This window comes from Chiloscyllium punctatum, chromosome 46, assembly GCF_047496795.1.
Source record: "Chiloscyllium punctatum isolate Juve2018m chromosome 46, sChiPun1.3, whole genome shotgun sequence".
NCBI lineage: Eukaryota > Metazoa > Chordata > Chondrichthyes > Orectolobiformes > Hemiscylliidae > Chiloscyllium > Chiloscyllium punctatum.
The window spans coordinates 62,645,630-62,662,873 of NC_092784.1; the positions used below are offsets into that span (position 1 = coordinate 62,645,630).

The following is a 17,244-nucleotide window of genomic DNA, read 5'->3' on the forward strand; positions in this document are numbered from 1 at the left end:
TACATCCACTGCTCTACCCTCATCCACATGCTTGGTCACCTCTTCAAAGAATTCAATAAGACTTGTAAGGCAAGACCTACCCCTCACAAATCCGTGCAGTGATCCGTGCTTGATCCCTAATTAAGCAGTGTCTTTCCAGATACTCATAAATCCTATCCCTCAGTACCCTTTCCATTACTTTGCCGACCACCGAAGTAAGACTAACTGGCCTGTAATTCCCGGGGTTATCCCTATTCCCTTTTTTGAACAGGGGCACAACATTCGCCACTCTCCAGTCCCCTGGTACCACTCCCGTTGACAGTGAAGACGAAAAGATCATTGCCAACGGCTCTGCAATTTCCTCTCTTGCTTCCCACATAATCCTAGGATATATCCCGTCAGGCCCGGGGGACTTGTCTATCCTCAAGTTTTTCAAAATGTCCAACACATCTTCCTTCCTAACAAGTATCTCCTCTAGCTTAACAGTCCGTTTCATACTCTCCTCTTCAACAGTGTGGTCCCTCTCATTTGTAAATACTGAAGAAAAGTACTCATTCAAGACCTTTCCTATCTCTTCCTACTCAATACACAGTCTCCCACTACTGTCCTTGATCGGACCTACCCTCGTTCTCGTCATTCTCAGGTTTCTCACATACGCATAAAATGCCTTGGGGTTATCCTTGATCCTACCCGCCAAGGATTTTTCATGCCCTCTCTTCGCTCTCCTAATCCCTTTCTTCAGCTCCCTTCTGGCTATCATGTATCCCTCCACTGCTCTGTCTGAACCTTGTTTCCTCAACCTTATGTAAGCCTCCTTCTTCTTCCTCACAAGACATTCAACCTCCCTCGTCAACCAAGGCTCCCTCACACGACCATTTCTTTCCTGCCTGACAGGTACATACATATCAAGGACACGTCGTATCTGTTCCTTGAAAAAGTCCCACATTTCCACCACATCCTTCCCTGACAGCCTATGCTCCCAACTTATGCTCCTCAGATCCTGTCTTGCAGCATCATATTTACCCTTCCCCCAATTGTAAAACCTACCTTGTTGTGCGCACCTATCTCTCTCCATAACCAATGTCACAGAATTGTGGTCACCATCACCAAAATGTTCACCCACTAACAAGCCCATCACTTATCCCGGTTCATTACCGAGTACCAAATCCAATATGGCCTCCCCTCTGGTCGGACAATCTACATACTGCGTTAGAAAAGCTTCCTGGACACACTGCACAAACACCGCCCCATCCAATCTACTTGATCTAAAGAGCTTCCAATCAATATTTGGGATGTTGAAGTCGCCCATGACTACGACCCTGTGGCTTCTGCACCTTTCCAAAATCTGTTTCCCAATCTGTTTCTCCACATCTCTGCAGCTATTGGGGGGCCTATAGTAAACACCCAACAAGGTGACTGCACCTTTCCTATTTCTGACTTCAGCCCATACTACCTCCAGAGGCAGATCTCCCTCAAACTTCCTTTCTGCAGCTGTTATACCATTTCTAATTAGCAATGCCACCCCCCCCCCCAATCTTACTGAAGCATCTGTAACCAGGAACCTCCAATAGCCATTCCCGTCCCTCTTCTATCCATGTTTCCGTGATGGCCACAACATTGTAGTCCCAAGTACCGATCCACGCCTTAAGTTCACCCACCTTATTTCTGATACTCCTTGTGTTGAAGTATACACACTTGAACCCATCTCTGTGTAAGCAAGTATTCCCTGTCAGTGCTACCTTCTCCACAGCCTCCCTACATTCTTGGACATCGTGACAAACAGCTAACCTACTTGCTGGACTACAAGTCCAGATCCCATCCCCCTGCCAAATTAGTTTTAAACCCCCCCCCCCCCACCCAAGAGTGCTCGCAAACCTACCCCCCAGGATATTGGTGCCCTTCTGGTTCAGGTGTAACCTGTCCTGCTTGTACAGGTCCCACCTTCCCCAGAATGCAATCCAATTGTCCAAATATCTGAAGCCCTCCCTCCTACACCATCCTTGCAGCCACGTGTTCAACTGCACTCTCTCCCTATTCCTTGCCTCACTGTCACGTGGCACCGGCAACAACCCAGAGATGACGACTCTGTCTGTCCTAGCTTTTAGCTTCCAGCCTAGCTCCTGAATGACCTCCCCACCCATCTTCCTACCTATGTCGTTGGCGCCAATGTGCACCATGACTTCTGGCTGCACACCCTCCCCCTTAAGGATTCTGAAGCCACGGTCCGAGACGCTCTCCTCCTCTTCCCCCTTTCTCTTCTGGGTCTCAGAGCCGGACCTTGTGCCAGAGGCCTGGTCACTGCAGCTTACCCCTGCTAGGCCGTCCCCCCCAACAGTATCCATATGGTTGGTGTAGGGCTAAAGTTAATATTGATTTCTCGCAGTCAGACTTTGTTGATCTTGGAAGTCCAAATCAAGTCTTTTCTATTGATACATCAGGGTTTTGGGCTCTTTAAGGGAATTGTGATTGAGCTTCCCTGTCCCTCACCCTCTGTCAGCTGGAGGGGCTGGGGTACTTGGAGATGCTGCTGCTGGTTATCCTCACGCTGCCAGGGCACTATGTTCAAACACTGGGTTTGCTGCAAGTGGACTCTGAACAGTACTGGGCCCCTCTCTCACAGAGAAGGCACCTCATTTGGTCATTATTGTCTGTCTTTCATTGTAGGGGGCAGTAGCTGTCTGTTCCTCAGAGTCACTGCACCATCTTCCTGCTGATGTTGAGAGATTGGAAAGGCTGCTCATTTATTGCCGTTTGTTATGATGAGTTTCACATTTTTTGTTGGTGTTATTTCTGTTTTTGTCCCCTACCGTCCGATCACCTTGGAACAATGGCTATTGGCCAGGCGCAACAAAGTAGTGAACCATTTCAGTATCATGCTGCAGAAAAGGTTAAAGGATCAGGACCGGGATGATGGAGAGGAGGAGGAAGAGAAGGGAAAGAAAGGGAAAGAAAGGAAGCGAAAAGGCAATGACCTCCGCATCCATGACCTGGAAGATGACCTGGAAGTAAGCTCTGACGAGAATGATGACGACAGTGATGAGGACAGTAAGTGACAGGGAGCAGCACGATTCACCTTGTCCTGTGTGTTGTTCAGCTGAAAGTACCTCCCTGTTGCCTGTTTATGGTCTGATACATGCACTTCAATATGTAGCTCATTTATTGGGTTAAAATATTTATACATACATGAATTAATAATTGTTAGCTAATACCACAGTTACTTTATAACGTAATATAATTAGGTTAATCAACTGAGCTAAAACCAGTGAATCTCACTGCCTGTGATCCATCGGGGACTTCAGTGACAGAGGCAATAGAGACAGTCTCCGATTGCACAGCACTGCTGTTGTGAACCCCAGCCTGCTGGGATTAATTCCGATGAATGGGGCATGGTCCCTGCTGTTAATACTATTCTGAATGTAAAGTAATGTAATGGCTGAATTTCCATTTCATTCTAACTGCAGCACTTTTCCAGCTCTTGCAACTAGATGGCAAGCAATATCAGGTGGCCCAACAAAAACTGCCCAAGGGGAGAGTTCCCACCCGTACCCGAGGTCAGGTCGCTCCTCCTCCCACCCTCCATCAAATCCCACTGTCTTTACATTCAGCCTGTTTTTCACGTACATTTCCATTTTACTTCAATTGCTCATTGTCATTTCCAATTAACTTTAATAATTAACCCTAATGGTCTGGTTTAAAGACACTTTCCCGTATTTCCTCCTCCCTTTCATTGCCCAGTCTCTGTTGATGTAGATAATGTCATCGTTCTCAGAATGAATCACATTACTTACATTCCCAGTCTCCTCAGAACCCCTCTTACTCTGAGGCAGAGATTCTGGACCTCTGGCTCCCTCAGTGAGAGTCTGACAGTGTGGGCTCTGGACCTCTGGCTCCCTCAGTGAGAGTCTGACAGTGTGGGCTCTGGACCTCTGGCTCCCTCAGTGAGAGTCTGACAGTGTGGGCTCTGGACCTCTGGCTCCCTCAGTGAGAGTCTGACAGTGTGGGCTCTGGACCTCTGGCTCCCTCAGTGAGAGTCTGACAGTGTGGGCTCTGGACCTCTGGCTCCCTCAGTGAGAGTCTGACAGTGTGGGCTCTGGACCTCTGGCTCCCTCAGTGAGAGTCTGACAGTGTGGGCTCTGGACCTCTGGCTCCCTCAGTGAGAGTCTGACAGTGTGGGCTCTGGACCTCTGGCTCCCTCAGTGAGACAGTGTGGGCTCTGGGCCTCTGGCTCCGTCAGAGAGAGTCTGACAGTGTGGGCTCTGGACCTCTGGCTCCCTCAGTGAGAGTCTGACAGTGTGGGCTCTGGACCTCTGGCTCTGTCAGAGGGTGGAGGGTGGATCCCTGGAGGGTGCTCCCTGTTTTAGGGTAGACTAAAATTCGGGGCAAAGAGGAAGAGGCCTCCCTTTAAAATGGAGATGAAAGCATTTTGTTTCTCTGTCTCCGGTTGTTAACCTGTGGAATTCCCTTCCCCAGGGAACAGCAGAGGAGTTTATTGAAGGCTCAGGCCAGTAAAGGTTTGCTAGGCCCAGGGAGTTGATGAGTAAACGGCCAGTTCCTGTTGCCGTGTTTCTGACTCACCGACTTGACGTGGCCCTTCTGTTGCCTTCTCCAGGAGACACCAAAAAAGACCCAAAAGCCACAAAGAAAGGGCAAGCTGGAGCCAAGAGGAAGAAGAGAAAGGGTTCTGATGATGAGGCTGTAGAGGATAGTGATGATGGAGATTTCGAAGGGCAGGAAGTGGATTATATCTCTGATGATGAATCGAGGTATTTAATCTTTTTCACTTGCTATCATCGGTGTTAGGATTCCACCCCGGGTTTTACAGTTTTTCCATTACCCCATGCTGATTGCAATGGGGCACAGTGCCAGAGCAAACTACACCACCAGGGTGGGGGAGAGAGAGAGCAGCGGACACTGCACCGGGGGGTGGGGGAGAGAGAGAGCACAGGGACACTGCACCGGGGTGGGGGGGGGGAGAGAGAGCACAGGGACACTGCACCGGGGGGTGGGGGAGAGAGAGAGCACAGGGACACTGCACTGGGGTGGGGTGGGGGGGGGGGGGGAGAGAGCACGGGGACACTGCACCGGGGGGTGGGGGAGAGAGAGCACAGGGACACTGCACCGGGGGGTGGGGGTGGGGAGAGAGCACAGGGACACTGCACCGGGGGGTGGGGGAGAGAGAGAGCACAGGGACACTGCACCGGGGGGTGGGGGAGAGAGAGAGCAGCGGACACTGCACCGGGGGGTGGGGGTGGGGGGAGAGAGAGCACAGGGACACTGCGGTGGGGGGTGGGGGAGAGCACAGGGACACTGCACCGGGGGGTGGGGGTGGGGGGAGAGAGAGCACAGGGACACTGCACCGGGGGGTGGGGGGGGGGGGAGAGAGAGCACAGGGACACTGCACCGGGGTGGGGGGTGGGGAGAGCACAGGGACACTGCACCGGGGGGTGGGGGTGGGGGGAGAGAGAGAGCACAGGGACACTGCACCGGGGGGTGGGGGGGGGGGAGAGAGAGCACAGGGACACTGCACCGGGGTGGGGGGGGGGGGAGAGAGAGCACAGGGACACTGCACCGGGGTGGGGGTGGGGAGAGCACAGGGACACTGCACCGGGGGGTGGGGGGGGGGGGGAGAGAGAGCACAGGGACACTGCACCGGGGGGTGGGGGGGGGGGGGGAGAGAGAGAGCACAGGGACACTGCACCGGGGGGTGGGGGGGGGGGGGGAGAGAGAGAGCACAGGGACACTGCACCGGGGGGTGGGGGGAGAGAGAGAGCACAGGGACACTGCACCGGGGGGTGGGGGGGGTGGGGAGAGCACAGGGACACTGCACCGGGGGGTGGGGGGGGGGGGGAGAGAGAGTGGGGGGACACTGCACCGGGGGGTGGGCGGGGGGGGGAGAGAGAGTGGGGGGACACTGCACCGGGGGGTGGGGGGTGGGGAGAGAGAGTGGGGGGACACTGCACCGGGGGGTGGGGGGGGGGGGAGAGAGAGTGGGGGGACACTGCACCGGGGGGTGGGGGGGGGGGGGGAGGAGAGAGTGGGGGGGACACTGCACCGGGGGGTGGGCGGGGGGGGGAGAGAGAGTGGGGGGACACTGCACGGGGGGTGGGGGGAGAGAGAGAGCACAGGGACACTGCACCGGGGGGGGGGGGAGAGAGAGCAGCGGACACTGCACCGGGGGGTGGGGGGGGGAGAGAGAGCACAGGGACACTGCACCGGGGGGTGGGGGGTGGGGAGAGAGCACAGGGACACTGCACCGGGGGGTGGGGGGGTGGGGAGAGAGCACAGGGACACTGCACCGGGGTTTGGGGGGGGAGAGAGAGCACAGGGACACTGCACCGGGGGGTGGGGGGGGGGGGGGGGGGGGGGGGGGGGGGGGGAGAGAGAGCACAGGGACACTGCACCGGGGTTTGGGGGGGGAGAGAGAGCACAGGGACACTGCACCGGGGGGTGGGGGGGGGGAGAGAGCAGCGGACACTGCACCGGGGGGTGGGGGAGAGAGAGAGCAGAGTGACACTGCACTGGGGTGGGGGTGGGGGGTGGGGGGGAAGAGAGGGAGTGAGGAGACACTGCACTGGGGTGGGGGTGGTGGTGGTGGGGGGGCAAGAGAGCGAGGAGACACTGCACCGGGGTTTGGGGGGGGGGGGGAGAGAGAGAGAGAGAGAGAGAGAGTGGGGGGACACTGCACCGGGGGGTGGGGGGGGGGGAGAGAGCACAGGGACACTGCACCGGGGGGGGGGGGGGGGGGGAGAGAGAGCACAGGGACACTGCACCGGGGGGGAGGGGGGGGGAGAGAGAGCAGCGGACACTGCACCGGGGGGTGGGGGGGGGGAGAGAGAGCAGAGTGACACTGCACTGGGGGGGGGGGGGGGTGGGGAGAGAGAGCACAGGGACACTGCACTGGGGTGGGGGGGGGAGAGAGAGCACAGGGACACTGCACCGGTGGGTGGGGGAGAGAGAGAGCAGCGGACACGGCACCGGGGGGGTGGGGGAGAGAGAGAGCAGCGGACACTGCACCGGGGGGTGGGGGGGGGAGAGAGAGCAGCGGACACTGCACTGGGGTGGGGGTGGGGGGGGGGGGGGGAAGAGAGGGAGTGAGGAGACACTGCACTGGGGTGGGGGGTGGTGGTGGGGGGGGCAAGAGAGCGAGGAGACACTGCACCGGGGTTTGGGGGGGGGGGGGGGGAGAGAGAGAGAGAGAGAGAGAGAGTGGGGGGACACTGCACCGGGGTGGAGGGAGGAGAGAGCGGGGCGACACTGCACCGGGATCGGGGGGAGGAGAGAGAATGGGGGGACACTGCACCGGGGGGGGGGGGGCTCTTGGCTGCCCATTGCAGTGTCTCATGGGGAGAGGGGTCTGGCTGTTTGCTGGGGTCGGGGTGGTCATGGGGAGAGGGGGTGGTAAACCTGTCAAGTATTTTACTGAGTGTTGTGTTTGATTTTCAGTGACAATAATGAAGACGAGCTGGAAAAAGGGAAAGCCGATAAAGGGGAAGATGTACCGAAAGGTATGTAGTGATTGTCCCTGGTGCTGGTTTGTTTGGAACATGACCATTGTGAGGAGGATGTTTGTGCTGGGATTGACTCTGAGATTGTGACGTCAAGGAGTCCGGTTTCTGCAGGATTGGTTGTAATTATGGTTCCCCGTGACCAAAGGTAGGAAGGCTCATTCTGTCTACAGAGGAGCCTCGATTATCCGGCATTCGATTATCTGAATTTCGGATTATTCAGCAAGATCACAAGGTCCTGATGCTTGGCTAAACTGTGTTATCTGGCATTTGGTTAGCCAAACTTTTAAATATCTGACAAAATAGCCTCTACCAATGTTTTTCAGATAATCGAGGTTCCTCTGAATATGTCAGCAGTCACCCTGATAAACCTACGAACATTCCTTGGTAGTACATTCCTTGGTAGTTAACTCGTATTTTGTAACTAAAGCTTATGTTTTGCTGAGAAAGATCTCATCCATAGCTTTAAAGTGAGTGGGTTGGTGTTTCTTTATCATTGCTGGTGGATGCTGATAAACTGCAGCCTTTCCCTGAGTTAGTGTGGAGAGATCAGATTGAGGGCAGCTTTCACAGTGGAGACCTGTCTCTGGAGAAACACTTTCCCTGTGGCCTGACAGCTTTAAAAAATGACTCCCATCGGGACTAGACAGCGCATCATCCTGCATGTTCACTGCCCTCTCCCTCCCATTCTTCCCTCTCTCCTCCCATTCTTCCCTCTCTCCTCTCATTCTTCCCTCTCTCCTCTCATTCTTCCCTCTCTCCTCTCATTCTTCCCTCTCTCCTCCCATTCTTCCCTCTCTCCTCCCATTCTTCCCTCTCTCCTCCCATTCTTCCCTCTCTCCTCCCATTCTTCCCTCTCTCCTCCCATTCTTCCCTCTCTCCTCCCATTCTTCCCTCTCTCCTCCCATTCTTCCCTCTCTCCTCCCATTCTTCCCTCTCTCCTCCCATTCTTCCCTCTCTCCTCCCATTCTTCCCTCTCTCCTCCCATTCTTCCCTCTCTCCTCCCATTCTTCCCTCTCTCCTCCCATTCTTCCCTCTCTCCTCCCATTCTTCCCTCTCTCCTCCCATTCTTCCCTCTCTCCTCCCATTCTTCCCTCTCTCCTCCCATTCTTCCCTCTCTCCTCCCATTCTTCCCTCTCTCCTCCCATTCTTCCCTCTCTCCTCCCATTCTGCCCTCTCTCCTCCCACTTGCCCTCTCACTACTAATTTCCTGGACTATGTCATTTGATGTTATTAGTGTCCAGACATGTACCGATTTCCTCTCAATGATTACAGCCCTCTGGAGTGATGAATTCCAAAGACTCATTGTGTTCTGAGCAAGGAATTGCTCATACATGGTCTGCCCTTTATCAGGTGAATTCCCTGGTTCTGGACCGTCAGCCAGGGAAAACAACCTCTCCATATCCCCCCTCACTCTCAGTAAGAATTTCGCAAATTTCAGTGAAGTCACTCATTTTTTTCAAACTATGAGGGAACTGTAGATCTTTAATTTCGCTTTTCCCTGAGGAAATGGTGCATGTGGGGGCAGTTACAATGTTTAAAAGACATTTAGTTAAGTAGATGAATAGAAAAGTGTGGAGGGATATGGGCCAGGAGCAGAGAGATGGGACTCATTTAGTTGGGGTTATGGTAGCATGGACTGATTACACCGAAGGGTTTGTTTCTGTGCGGTATGACTCTATCAGGCAATCCTGCCAACCAAAGGGTCATTCTGGAGAACCTCAGTTACACTCTGTCTCTGACAAGTATATCCCTTTTTAGATAAGATCAAAGCTGCATATAATACTTCAGGTGGGGTCTCACCAGGCACTTTACAACTGCACCAAGACTTACTTACTCTGGGACTTGGATCCCCTTGCAGTGGTGGCAAGCATAGCATTTATCTTCCCCGTACCTGTTGTACTGGCATGTGAGATTTTAGTAAGTTGTAAACAAGGGTACTCGGGTCCAGTCTGACGTCGGTAATAACTATTTCAAAGATCCCCTTTGTTCCTGTGAATGACCTCATACTAATCCACATTCCATTCCATCTCCTACACTCTTGCCTATTCCCTCGATTTGTCCAAATCCCCTTGAAGCCTCTTTCTATCCACCTGGTAGCTCACATTGGTTTGATGTTGTAGTTGTGGGATGTTATTGTTAGGAACAGTGTCGCTTTCAGAGGTGAGTCCTCTGAATCAGCAGTCCGGCTTGTTCAGACTTGTTTCGAGTCCTTACAGAGTACAGAGCTTGGGAATAAAGCTTCCCTGTTGGATTACACCATACAATGAGTTTGTATGTTCTTTAGTTCTGACTGGAGCCTAGTAACTGCCCAGTACAGAATAATGTTTACATCTAATTTGTCATCTGCAAATTTGTAAGTATTACACCCAGTCCTACATCCCAGATATTGAGATTGTGAGAAGCTGCAGCTGGGATTCTGATCTTTGCAGTCTTTACACAGCTCTCAGTCAATGCCACTGCATTAATCACTAACCTCTACATCCTGATAAGCAAGGCAGAGCACCCTATGAGCTGTACTGCAAGTGTAAGATGTCAGTATAATCCCTACAATAGATAGTCTCTTTGGAAAAGAGACTATCAACCAAATGACTTTGAACAACTAAAAAATAATTCCTTTATTATAAGTAAGACTTATTCTTTAAACATGTGGCAAAACAGTTAACAGCTAAAATATAATTACAATAAGAAACCAGAATTAAACAGCGTCCACTTCTTCCAAGCACACTCAGTCATACACTGACAGAGCTGTTCAAGATGTGATGATGGGTTTGAGAAAATAGGCACAAAGAAATGGATCATCTGTAGGTAAAGGGTGTGAATTCAGACACTAGAATTGGTTGATCTTTTATATCGCTTTTGATTCACTTTGCGATCAAATTCCTGACAAATCACAAAATGATTAAAGGGACCAGCAAGAATAGCGTGGGGAGGGAGTAACGAGAAAGAACAGCACAAGGTGAGAGAGTGAAGGGGGACCGAGAGAGAACAGCACGGGGAGAGGGTGAGGGGGGAATGAGTGAGAACAGCACAAGGGGAGAGAGTGAGGGGGGAACGAGAGAGAACAGCACGGGGAGAGGGTGAGGGGGGAATGAGTGAGAACAGCACAAGGGGAGAGAGTGAGGGGGGAACGAGAGAGAACGGCGTGGGGAGAGAGTGAGGGGGGAACGAGAGAGAACAGCATGGGGAGAGAGTGAGGGGGGAACGAGAGAGAACAGCATGGGGAGAGAGTGAGGGGGGAACGAGAGAGAACAGCACAAGGGGAGAGAGTGAGGGGAGAAGGGGAGAGAGTGAGGGGAGAACGAGAGAGAACAGCATGGGGAGAGAGTGAGGGGGGAATGAGAGAGAGCAGTGCAAGGGGAGAGAGTGAGGGGGGAATGAGAGAGAACAGCACAAGGGGAGAGAGTGAGGGGAGAAGGGGAGAGAGTGAGGGGGGAATGAGAGAGAACAGCACAAGGGGAGAGAGTGAGGGGAGAAGGGGAGAGAGTGAGGGGAGAACGAGAGAGAACAGCATGGGGAGAGAGTGAGGGGGGAATGAGTGAGAACAGCACAAGGGGAGAGAGTGAGGGGAGAAGGGGAGAGAGTGAGGGGAGAACGAGAGAGAACAGCATGGGGAGAGAGTGAGGGGGGAATGAGAGAGAGCAGTGCAAGGGGAGAGAGTGAGGGGGGAATGAGAGAACAGTGTAAGGGGAGAGAGTGAGGGGAGAACGAGAGAGAACAGCATGGGGAGAGAGTGAGGGGGGAATGAGTGAGAACAGCACAAGGGGAGAGAGTGAGGGGAGAAGGGGAGAGAGTGAGGGGAGAACGAGAGAGAACAGCATGGGGAGAGAGTGAGGGGGGAATGAGAGAGAACAGCATGGGGAGAGAGTGAGGGGGGAATGAGTGAGAACAGCACAAGGGGAGAGAGTGAGGGGAGAAGGGGAGAGAGTGAGGGGAGAACGAGAGAGAACAGCATGGGGAGAGAGTGAGGGGGGAATGAGAGAGAGCAGTGTAAGGGGAGAGAGTGAGGGGAGAATGAGAGAACAGTGTAAGGGGAGAGAGTGAGGGGAGAATGAGAGAAAATTGCACAAGGGGAGAGAGTGAGGGGGGGGGAATGAGAGCGAACTGCACAAGGAGAGAGTGTGTGTGAGCAGGCGAGAATGATGTTAATACCAGTCCAGTTACTTAGATTTTTTTCAGTTTCCCATTCGCGTTCGTCTCTTGGATTTGTTATTTCTGGGACGATTCCTGTGTCTGCGAAGACAGACAATTTTTTTTAAAAAAACCTTATCTGCCATTTCTCGATTTGCCATTACCAGTTCTCCAGCAATGGACCAACATTTCTCTCTGCTCATCTTTTCCTTCATCTATATGTTTGGCAGCTTTCCTGACCTGTTCCTTTGTAGGTTCCATTGTTAATCTATTTTCAGTGTCATGATCAGTTTCTGTGTCATCCCGTGCTGGTTTCTGAATTCTCCTGGCATGGTGTTTCTCAGGTGTTGATGAGACTGTTGGATCTGAGAGCAGTGAGGAGAGTGAAGAGGAAAAACAAAATGAAGAGAAAGACGAGGAAGATGACGACAAGAAATCTGCAGCCCCTGAAAAGAGAGAAAAAAAGAACAAAGGAGGTTTGGAATCTGTTCTCCCGCTGCTGTTTCAGACCTGTGTATGAAAGGGGAGATAGTGTGATGTCTCTCCTGGTCTGGTGTCTCTCTGCACGTGTGTGAATGCTCTTCCTGTGCAATGATACTGTCCCTTGTCTAGAGATTAAATTGCCCCCTCCAACATTTGAGCTGTTCCTCATTCTGATGGAATTTTCTCTCATTGTGGGGAACCTTTCATGTTTCTCTCAGCTGACATCAGGACCTGTAACCGATGTCCAGGGAGCTCGAGGCCATAACTAGAGGAACCATTGCCCATAATGTTACCTGCAGCACCATCTGTTCCCCTGGAAGATTCTGATCTTGTTGCTAATGAACTGTGATTCCCCAAGCGTGATCAATGACTTGGTGAACTTGCCAGTATTAACGCACTTAGTACCAAAACAGTTGAAAGTGCAGTCCGTAACTTTCCATTCACCTGGTCCACTGTCTGTTGAGGGCCCTGTGCTTAAACCTGCTGTAGGATGGAACCCAGTGGAGTCAGAACTGACTGTCACTTTTGTTTGTAGATGTGAGGCAACATGTTCTCATTGTGGTCATGTCTGTCAGACCCTGGCCAGTGTTGCTGTCTCAGCAATGATGAGGGGCGGGGGGCGGGGGGTGGAACCTTGCCTCATTAATCCCAAGGCTCTTCCATCAGTCCCTGGGCCACACTCAGCTACAGTGCTGGAGCTACTGGGTGCGATGCAGACTTGGTGTAGCTGTGGATTGTATCCTGGGGAGCGGGACTGGAATCTGTGAGAGCTGAAGTGTGATTGTGTTGGTCGTCTTCCACAGACAGCAGCGAGGAATCGGAATCCTCAGATGAAAGTGACATAGAGTCTGAAGCTGCCTCAGCGCTTTTCATGTCGGTAAGTTTCTCCCGTTCACCCTCCGGGTCCACACTCCCTGAGGAGGTCCTGTCATCTCTGAACCTCTCTTTTTCTCTTGTGTTGAAAGAAGAAGAAAACGCCCCCAAAGAAAGATTGGAGAGGATCAAATAACAGTTCCTGTGGGAACAGCCGCCCAGGAACACCCACGCCACAGATCAGCACCTCGTCCACACTGAAGGCAGCTGCCAACAAATTGGAGCAAGGTGAGATACCTCCACACAGTGCTCAGGCTGACCCCAACAAGAGACTCACTCAGGGAAGTGGGGGGGGCTGTGCTCAATTCCCAGTGAAACAGAAGGTTTGGGGGTACAGTCTGAGTGCCCACGGTACATGACAAGGTGGCAGCACAACATAACTGTTCCTACAGAAACTCTCCGGACCCAGACTGTACACTCTGAATCAGGGAAAGTTTAATATTCTGGTGTCTCGTATTCGCAGGGAAGCGGCAGGGTAACTCTGCAGAAACTCCCGTGGCCAAGCGGCTGAAGTTGGATACGGGGCCCCAGACTGCCTCTGGCAAATCCACCCCACAACCCCAATCCGGCAAATCCACCCCGAGCAGCGGGTGAGTGGGATAGCAGGACAGGGCAGAATGGTGGGGAGTGGGATAGTGGGACGGGGTAGAATGGTGGGGAGTGGGATAGTGGGACGGGGTAGAATGGTGGGGAGTGGGATAGCAGGAAGGGGTAGAATGGTGGGGAGTGGGATAGGGCAGAATGGTGGGGAATGGGATAGGAGGATGGGGCAGAATGGTGGGGAATGGGATAGTGGGACGGGGTAGAATGGTGGGGAGTGGGATGGGGCAGAATGGTGGGGAATGGGATAGGAGGATGGGGCAGAATGGTGGGGAATGGGATAGTGGGACGGGGTAGAAAGGTGGGGAGTGGGATAGTGGGACGGGGTAGAAAGGTGGGGAGTGGGATGGGGCAGAATGGTGGGGAATGGGATAGGAGGATGGGGCAGAATGGTGGGGAATGGGATAGGAGGATGGGGCAGAATGGTGGGGAATGGGATAGGAGGATGGGGCAGAATGGTGGGGAATGGGATAGGAGGATGGGGCAGAATGGTGGGGAATGGGATAGGAGGATGGGGCAGAATGGTGGGGAATGGGATAGGAGGATGGGGCAGAATGGTGGGGAATGGGATGGGGCAGAATGGTGGGGAATGGGATAGGAGGATGGGGCAGAATGGTGGGTAATGGGATAGTGGGACGGGGTAGAATGGTGGGGAGTGGGATAGTGGGACGGGGTAGAATGGTGGGGAGTGGGATGGGGCAGAATGGTGGGGAATGGGATAGGAGGATGGGGCAGAATGGTGGGGAATGGGACAGCAGGATGGTGGGGAATGGGATAGGAGGATGGGGCAGAATGGTGGGGAATGGGATGGGGCAGAATGGTGGGGAATGGGATAGGAGGATGGGGCAGAATGGTGGGTAATGGGATAGTGGGACGGGGTAGAATGGTGGGGAGTGGGATAGTGGGACGGGGTAGAATGGTGGGGAGTGGGATGGGGCAGAATGGTGGGGAATGGGATAGGAGGATGGGGCAGAATGGTGGGGAATGGGACAGCAGGATGGGGTAGAATGGTGGGGAGTGGGATAGTGGGACGGGGTAGAAAGGTGGGGAGTGGGATGGGGCAGAATGGTGGGGAATGGGATAGGAGGATGGGGTAGAATGGTGGGGAATGGGATAGCAGGATGGGGTAGAGTGGTGGTGAGTGGAATAGCAGGATGGGGCAGAATGGTGGGGAGTGGGATAGCAGGATGGGGCAGAATGGTGTGGCGTGGGATAGCAGGATGGGGCAGAATGGTGTGGAGTGGGATAGCAGGATGGGGCAGAATGGTGTGGAGTGGGATAGGAGGATGGGGTAGAAAGGTGGGGAGTGGGATGGGGCAGAATGGTGGGGAATGGGATAGGAGGATGGGGCAGAATGGTGGGTAATGGGATAGTGGGACGGGGTAGAAAGGTGGGGAGTGGGATAGCAGGATGGGGTAGAATGGTGGGGAATGGGATAGCAGGATGGGGTAGAATGGAGGAGAGTGGGATAGCAGAATGGGGCATTATGGTGGAGAGTGGGATAGTGTGATGGGGCATAATTGTGGGGAGTGGGATAGCAGGATGGTGGGGAATTGGATAGCAGGATGGGCAGAATAGTTGGGAGTGGGATAGCAGGATGGGGCAGAATGGTGGGGAGTGGGATAGCAGGGTGTGGTTGAATGGTGGGTTAGTGGGATAGCAGGATGGGGTAGAATGGTGGGGAGTGGGATAGCAGGAGGGGGCAGAATGGTGGGGAATGGCATACCAGGATTGGGCAGAATGGTGGGGAGTGGGATAGCAGGATGGGGCAGAATGGTGGGGAATGGCATACCAGGATTGGGCAGAATGGTGGGGAGTGGGCTAACAGGACGGGGCAGAGTGGTGGGGAGTGGGATAGCAGGACAGGGCAGAGTGGTGGGGAGTGGGATAGCAGGACAGTGCAGAGTGGTGGGGAGTGGGATAGCAGGACAGGGCAGAATGGTGGGGAGTGGGATAGCGGGACAGGGGAGTGGATGGTGTGTGGGATAGGATGGGGAAATGGAGGTGGTGGGGGTGAGTGCTGGTTTGGGGGGAGGAGGGTAGGGTCAGGATGGAGAGTCAGTGAGACACGACGGGGCAGGCTGGAGTTGGGGATAAGTGACAGTGAGACATGAGTGAATGGGGCTGAACAAGATGCTGGGGGGTGGGGTATTGAGTAAGGAGCGGGGTCTGGGGAACCTGGTTATTGGGTTGCTTGTGGGCTCGGGGGGGGGGGGGGGGGCTGCACAGTTGTCATTAAGTGAAATGCCCATGATTAACCCCCTGGCCATTCCCCCCACCCCCGCAGTGATATCCAGTTGACAGAGGATGCAGTTCGACGGTATCTCACCCGAAAACCCATGACCACCAAGGACTTGCTGAAGAAGTTTCAAACCAAGAAGACAGGACTCAGCAGTGAGCAGACAGTCAACGTCCTGGCACAGATCCTGAAAAAACTCAATCCTGAGCGGAAGATGATTAATGAGAAGATGCACTTCTTCCTGAAGGAAGGGAACTGACAGGTGGCCCAGTCTGTGTGTGTATGTAGCTTTTGATTTTGTTCCTGTATATGATGGACTGACCTCTTGCTGTCATTTTGTACAATATGGTAATTGTTATGGTCTGCACTCAGCCTTGTCCTTTCTTCCCTCCTGAGCCCTGGTTTTCAGTCCAACCCTGACTGAAGGGATGAAGGACGAGGGTTTTTTTTTGTGAGGTAGGTTCAATCCACAGCACAGGCAAGCCTTAAACTGGATCAAAATCAGTGTCATTCTGGAGGGCCTTGATGTAGCAGATACTCCTGTGTGGGTGCTGCCTGTTGTTGGAGCCTTACCGTGGGACCTGAGCCAATCAGAACCTGCTCTAGGAAATCCCTCCTGTCAAACAGGCACCAATACCCACAGCAGCTTCACTGGGACAGCCTGGCTTCATATTACACATGTGACCATAGTGGCTGACCAGACCTAACCAACAGAGAAGCTCCTGGGTAGAATGTGACTGTACAATTCACAGAGAGTCTCGGAGTACAATATCTCCTGTGACAACGAGACAGTTTGTACGGATTGGGTACCAAGCCTTTAAGTACAGAACTGACTGTAGCAAAAGCCTTTCCACATGCTGACAACCTTGAAGCACCAGTCATAGCCAGAGAAGGGGTGGGTGGGGGGGCGGGGGCGGGCAGCAATGTTTTGGAAAAGTATCCATGTGGGGGAAGGATAAAGACTCAGTACAAACACACATCAACTCCAGTGGATTACTACACAGCAGGTGTGACTGAAGCCTGGGGGCTGGATTGTGGGGCAGAGGGTTGTTGGAGATTTGGTTCAAGATAAGGTGGGATTGGGGTTGTCAGTGCAAGACCAAAATGAGCAGAATTTTTCCTATTGCTGGGCTGGAGAGCTCAGTAAAACTAACAATGTAAGTGAGGTGGAATGTGCATTAGGCTGTAACGTTCCCCGGTGTTGGTTCTGTCAAATGTTAAACTTGTTCAGTATCTGTATTTGTTGTGCAATGAAATCACATGTAATGGTTCAGGCTCAATACCTTATCCAATAAAACGGCTGCCAGTTTTCATTCGTTTCATCACTGCTGAGGTTCCAGCTGTGGCTACAATAGAGTGACTGGGGGGAGTGTGTCCATGTACGTTGCTGCAATGCAATTGAGACTCTGGCTGGGGAGGACAGCTCAAATTGCT

At 53.3% G+C, this 17,244-nt stretch overlaps 1 protein-coding gene across 4 annotated transcripts in view; it reads left to right on the forward strand.

The window, feature by feature from the left end:
* gtf2f1 (general transcription factor IIF, polypeptide 1) overlaps nucleotides 1-17,119 on the forward strand; it is a 31,115-nt gene extending 13,996 nt beyond the window's left edge. For 3 of the 4 annotated variants that reach the window (XM_072564466.1, XM_072564464.1, XM_072564465.1), the window contains exons 7-14: nucleotides 2,822-3,024; nucleotides 4,589-4,742; nucleotides 7,423-7,484; nucleotides 11,960-12,091; nucleotides 12,902-12,975; nucleotides 13,064-13,199; nucleotides 13,435-13,561; nucleotides 15,859-17,119. In XM_072564466.1, coding sequence (XP_072420567.1) covers nucleotides 2,822-3,024; nucleotides 4,589-4,742; nucleotides 7,423-7,484; nucleotides 11,960-12,091; nucleotides 12,902-12,975; nucleotides 13,064-13,199; nucleotides 13,435-13,561; nucleotides 15,859-16,069 — 1,099 coding nt within the window. In that variant the 3' untranslated portion in view covers nucleotides 16,070-17,119. The remainder of the gene's footprint in view (nucleotides 1-2,821; nucleotides 3,025-4,588; nucleotides 4,743-7,422; nucleotides 7,485-11,959; nucleotides 12,092-12,901; nucleotides 12,976-13,063; nucleotides 13,200-13,434; nucleotides 13,562-15,858) is intronic. The other variant, XM_072564467.1, reaches the window with a different exon arrangement.
* Nucleotides 17,120-17,244: the final 125 nt, after the last annotated feature.